At 45.5% G+C, this 6,000-nt stretch overlaps 1 protein-coding gene across 5 annotated transcripts in view; it reads right to left on the reverse strand.

Annotated features, from left to right (window-relative positions):
* The window catches only part of Glb1l2 (galactosidase beta 1 like 2), a 42,823-nt gene extending 38,834 nt beyond the window's left edge, over positions 1-3,989 (reverse strand). For 2 of the 5 annotated variants that reach the window (XM_021172140.2, XM_029481926.2), the window contains exon 1: positions 3,810-3,989. In XM_021172140.2, coding sequence (XP_021027799.1) covers positions 3,810-3,895 — 86 coding nt within the window. In that variant the 5' untranslated portion in view covers positions 3,896-3,989. The remainder of the gene's footprint in view (positions 1-3,809) is intronic. The other 3 variants (XM_085844495.1, XM_085844496.1, XM_085844497.1) reach the window with 3 other exon arrangements.
* Between the last annotated feature and the right edge of the window lie 2,011 nt (positions 3,990-6,000).

Here is a 6,000-nt window from a genome sequence, read left to right on the forward strand (position 1 = left end):
CTCTCGGGCAAACAAACAGCAGTCTGAAAGTGTCTGCTTCCTTACCATAAGCCTTGAAAACCACCCCTGCCCTTTCATCTGAGGAACAGTCCCACACAAGGGAAACTCTTTCTTCAACATGGGCTTTAATATTCAGAGTAATAGATTTAAGCAAACTGTGAGACCGGATGGAGAAGAGACCATGCCCACACCAAAAAGTCTTTGTCCCTGCTGGAGGAGGCAAGTTCGGAAGGTCAAACTGTCATTTTAGCAAAGAGCAAGTGCATGTATTTTCATTGCTACTTACTTGACCCAAAGTGGGAAGGACCCTTTCCCACCATTCTGATAGACCTGATACCAATGCCACATAGTTCTTTGCTCTGATCAAGAATATCAAAATCTGGGCTGGAGAGATGGCTCAGAGGTTAAAAGCACTGACTGCTCCTCCAGAGGTCCTGAGTTCAACTCCCAGCAACCACATGGTGGCTCACAACCATCTCTAATGGGATTTGATGCCCTCTTCTGGTGTGTCTGAAGACAGCTGGAGTGTACTCATATAAATGAAATAAATAAATCTTTAAAATAAAATAAAATGTCAAATCCTAATAGAATGTTTCCTTCAGAGATTGGCTACCATGGCTCTGTAAAAATCCCAGTACCAACACCATCATACCAGCACAGAGTAAGTCAGACATCTTACTTGTCCTGCACTGTGAGCTACCTCCCAGGCCACTTTGCTTCGCCACCTTTATGAGGCATGTGACTGTCTGCCCAGAGACACTTCCCAGATTCTAAAACCTTTACCGCTAAAAGATGAAAGGGACAATACTCAAAGAGTTTGGACACTCCGGGGTCTGTGAATCAGGACTCAAACAGAGTGGAGTCCTAAAATACATAAAACTCAGCAACGCCAAGAAACATCAGATGACAGACACAATTTGTCCCCGGGCCTCTGGAAAGCACACTGATTTAAATTTAAATGCAACTACCATAGCTAAGCCATCCACTTACCCACTTTTAGCAAGGAATAGTTTGAGAGAAAGACATCAGGGCTGAGAATCCAGATACTGCGGGTAAAGGGGCAGAGCCAAGAAGTGAATGCATCTCTAAGAAACACAAGGCTGACTAACTTATTCATTCACTCATTCTAATTCATTCATTCTCTCCCCCCTCTCTCTTCCTTGTCCTCTCCCTCCCCCTCCTTCCCTGAGCGCTGCCCCCCATTTTAGCCAGATAAAAATCTAAGCCTAAAATATGCAGAACTGACTGAATTTGCTCAGTGAAGTGCCCTGAGGAAAAGGATCATAAAGAGACTGTGGCCAGATCATATCAAATAGGCTTCCTTGTGTTCATCAAGTGGAAGGAAAACCAGAAAGGAGAGCAACCAACTGTAAGCATGGCTCACATGACAGAAAACACAGGACTCCACTCTTAAGATAAGTGGGGAGAAAGAAAAGAAAAGAAGCAAGCCAAGAGACAGTGCACACCTCAGATAACATATGAGGGCACGCGCACACACACACACACAATCCACCAGTGGTTACTGAGTCTTGTAGAGGAAGAAGAAGTGGGAGGGAAACAATGGGATACCAAAGAATTTGGGGGGGGAGATGGTTATTTCTACTACTTTTAATTGTAGTAGTATTTTTCCCACATTATCTACATCAAAGGCATCATTTGGCACAAAAAGAAAACACCAAATTGAATAAAATCTTCCCATAAAGTCATTTTTTAGCCCTCTTAAATATGTCTTAGATATGATTTAATCAAACAGCTATAATCACCTGTGAATAAACTGCAGGAAATAAAAAAGCAATGTTTCTAAGCCAGACACCTAACCCCCAGAAACCTCAAAATACCTGCTGATGGGATCCAGGAAAAGGACTGGTCCTAAAGCTGGGCTCCAGAGAACTTTGAGGAGAGCAGCCAGTTTCCATGTGACCCATATTCTATTAGCCACACCAACATTCCCCAACAACAGCTGGGAGAGGCCCCCACCACCCACTTAGTTAATGACCTAGTCAAAGCTGGGGGAAGCCAGGAAGTGAGGGCCAGTTTGTTTCCCTTTGGCTTCATAGCTATTAAAGTAACTCATCTATGTTAATACAGAAAGAACTAGACAGGATGCACCTATGGAGAAGATATAGTCAAAATGATGCCAAAGAGACTTGTTCTCTCAAGGGATCCCAAAAGATGGCCCTGATCTTGGGTCAATGCCTCTTTAACCTTCCTTGCCTGCTGTAAAGGAGAGTGTCATGAAGCAACTTCAGGCTTGAGCCACAACTATGAATTCCAACCCAGTCCACAGTCCCAGCCTGATTTCTGCTGTGGCCGGCTTGCCTGGGTAGGGAATCAGTTACTCACCTATGAGAGGGTTAGGCTGCTTCTTCATAGTCCTGTCCCTTGCCTGACCCCTCATCAGTGTCCTGCTGGGTGACAAGTGGCCCGCCTCCTTCCCACACATTTTCCTGAGGACTATTAGAAAATGCTACCTGACCAGGCTCATCCCTCACCCCTCTCAGTCAGGCTCATCCCACATCAGTCACCTCTCTGAGTCACCTGCAGGGACAGGTGTACTTCGATCAAAAACAAGCAACTATTTCTCTGGAGCTCCAGCTCCGTGGTTCCCTGCTCTATGCAAGAGCTTGTGTTGCCTCAGCCTGGAGTAATACCAATGGAGTTACATCAACCGTGCCCCTGGGGAAAGCTGAGAATTTGACAGAAGCCATGACTAAAATTCAAAGAAAGGGCAGTACGAATAAATAACAAAGTGTTTGGAACAACTAAGGAAACAAAAGGCCTTAGGAGTTTCCCGGACCCTAGAATGAGAAAAGATCTAGTTTCTTCTCCAACAATATGACATCCTCTCAGAAACAAAGAGGTATAAGTCTTGAAAGGGTGTTCACGTGAAGTTTCCAAATGTGTTCTCACGGCAGCAAAAAGGACTCAGATCTTAAATAAAAATAAAAAAAATAAAAAGCCCTAGTTTCTGGTTCAGGTAAATGAAGAAAGGAACCAAAGACAAAACTAAGGGTGGTAAGCTACCACCAGTTCCCAAGGCTGACCTCAAGTCTACTGACAAATTATTTCATGTTGCTGCCAAGCTTCCCAGCAACACTGGAGAGTTTGAATATGTAAAGCGCCAGGCATTGACCTGGAAGATCGTCAGGCCGGTGACTCCTATAAATAGATATGCTTTGGAAACCTTCTGGAATGGATCACCAGAAAACTTGTTCATGGGCAGTGGGTAAACCTTTCTTTCAATGAACACCACCGACTGGGACAAATAGCGTTCATAAAAGGGGGCCGTACAAAAGTGAAGGAGGAAAGTGGACAGACATAAACAGCAGTGCGGTGTAAATCAGGGTTGAGAATCTGAGAGAAGTCCACGGACTTCACCTTCACGGTGGACATCACAACACTAACTTTGCAGAATAGAGACTTCCAGCTTGGGAGGAAATGTAGGGGTCTGGAAGAAAAGCAGTGGGAGCTACATGAAGGAGTGATGGGGGTGTCTGAAGAGAAACGAGAAAGCCAGTTCTGTCGATCTTCCCACAGGACTGGACATGACTATGAACAGCAGAATCCAGCACCAAGTATGGAACGCTGCGAAACTCAACACACTGACCCCTAGGGACTGACAGGGCTGTGCCTGCCTGCTTTACCCAGAGGCAGGGTAAGAATGACTGGAGGCTCGAAGGGACTCCAGGCTGTTGGAGCGCTCTAAGAGATTAGAGTCGCGGTTTCCCAGACTTGTGGCAGACCAGAACCGGAGGTGTTGGGCTGGGACCAAAGGAGTCCCATAGGTGCTGGGCGGAGCGTTCTCTCACCTGCGGAGCACCAGGAAGCTCAAGACCAGCAGCAGCAGGAGTCCGAGTGTACGGCCTGGCCTCCGCCGCAGACTCCACTTGGGCATCTTGCGAACGCTGCTGGTAGACACCCGGGTTCCCACTCCAGCAACACTCAGCGGCGCGCCAAAGCCTTGGCCCGGAGGGGCGGGGCCGCTCACTGGTTACCTGGGCAACCATGTTACGGCCAGCCCAGCCCACTGGCGCCCATTGGCTGAGGTTTATGGTCCCGCCTCCACTCCCGGGTCTTGCACAGACAAGGGGATCGGCTGGAGACCAGGACAGGGAGGGGCGGAGCTGGCCTGTCGAAGGGCGGGGCTGTCGAGGGGCGGGGCGATCTCAGCCCAGGCCCAAACTTGTCTGAGTGTTCCCCAGCTGAAGTTGCCTGCTTACTGAGTTTAAATAGGAATCAAGTACCTAACAGTTAACAACTTCCCATGTCAGCCTGGTTCACTCTCTGAATCGCAGAGGCACTTAAGTTGAGGGTCTTTTCCTACATATGAGTGCAGACAGGTATAGAACTATTGGGCCTGTGTTGCTGCATCTTTGAATATTCAAACTGGGAGAAAGTCACTCCCCACAGCATTACACTATAAACAAGAATTAAGTGTGCCTGGCAGGAGAATGAAAAAAAAAAAATGTACTGGCTGGCTTTGGGTGTCAAATTGACACAGGCTGGAGTTATCACAGAGAAAGGAGCTTCAGTTGGGAAGATGCCTCCATGAGATCCAGCTGTAAGGCATTTTCTCAATTAGTGATCAAGGCCCCTTGTGGGTGGGACCATCTCTGGGCTGGTAGTCTTGGGTTCTACAAGAGAGCAGGCTGAGTAAGCCAGGGGAAGCAAGCCAGTAAAGAACATTCCTCTATGGCTTCTGCATCAGCTCCTGCTTTCTGACCTGCTTGAGTTCCAGTCCTGACTTCTTTCAGTGATGAACAGCAATGTGGAAATGTAAGCTGAATAAACCCTTTCCTCTCCAACTTGTTTCTTGGTCATGATGTTTGTGCAGGAATAGAAACCCTGACTAAGACAATGTCTTTTAAAACAACTCAAAGTTTGAAAAGAAAAATGGTTTTGAAGTAATAACTCATGTTAAAAGCCAGGACATTGAATAATTTACTTAAGATTATTTGAGAGCTGAGTGTCACTCAAGTTTCAGTAGCACTAAATAAAGACCAAAATATTCTGCTTTTGGTTCCCCGGATCTGGCTCAGGCCTGGACACCTAGCACACTGAACTCTTATTTTTAAAAGAGTCATAATTAACATTTTACATTTGTGGTGAGGTGGCTCAGCCATTAACAGCAGAAGACCTGAACTCATTTCTTAGTGCCCACATTGGTGGCTCACACAGCCTTTAATTCCAGTTCCAGGAACTCTACACATATGTGCATGCACCTGTGCATACACACATACATACACACACACACACACTCACACACACATATACACACACACACTATACATAATAAAAAATGAAACAAAAATAATTATGACATTGAAGGAAGGGATGAATATAATTACTTTAGCACAGAATCATGTCCCAGCAACATCATCTGATATTTAGGTAACATTTATTCCAGCATCAGGCAGTGTCTCAGAGCATCTTTCCAGCTGCAGGTCTGAATGTTTATACAAATACATAAAGCTGACAAACAATAAGAGAAATTTCAGTTCCAAGGACAAAGACAAAAAAGTTGGCCAGAAGGGTCTTTTTTTTTTCTAGCATAACTAAATACTTGGTAAAGAAGCAAATTGGAGAGAGGAAAATGTAAACAAGTAAACAGGAGGAAGGGAATTTCCTGCCTGAATAAGGAAGCATAGACTGTGACTTTGCATAGAATATTGTAGCCATAGGTCCAGGAACACTGCTTTACAGACCCAGAGGGAAGTAGGGCCCTCTGAAATCAGCAACCAGGTCTCCTAAAATCCAAACGTTTTCTACAGTGCTTCAGCAGAGGAGAACTTAGTGTTTGCTAAAGGCTGTGCTGGAAACTTTTGGGTTTAGCTTGGATTAAAAGTTAGTCTATCAGTTACACAGACAGAGCATCAGAGGTTGGCCCACATATCAGTTCTGCTTGTGTGAGCCACATCCAGTTATGGTGGCAAGTGTTAGGGCTCTTGAGAAATAAAATTAAGAATATGAGGGAAATTCTGGAAATAAGTTGGGACCATG

This window comes from Mus caroli, unplaced genomic scaffold, assembly GCF_978045245.1.
Source record: "Mus caroli unplaced genomic scaffold, Mus_caroli_1 scaffold_11, whole genome shotgun sequence".
In the NCBI taxonomy this organism is placed as follows: domain Eukaryota; kingdom Metazoa; phylum Chordata; class Mammalia; order Rodentia; family Muridae; genus Mus; species Mus caroli.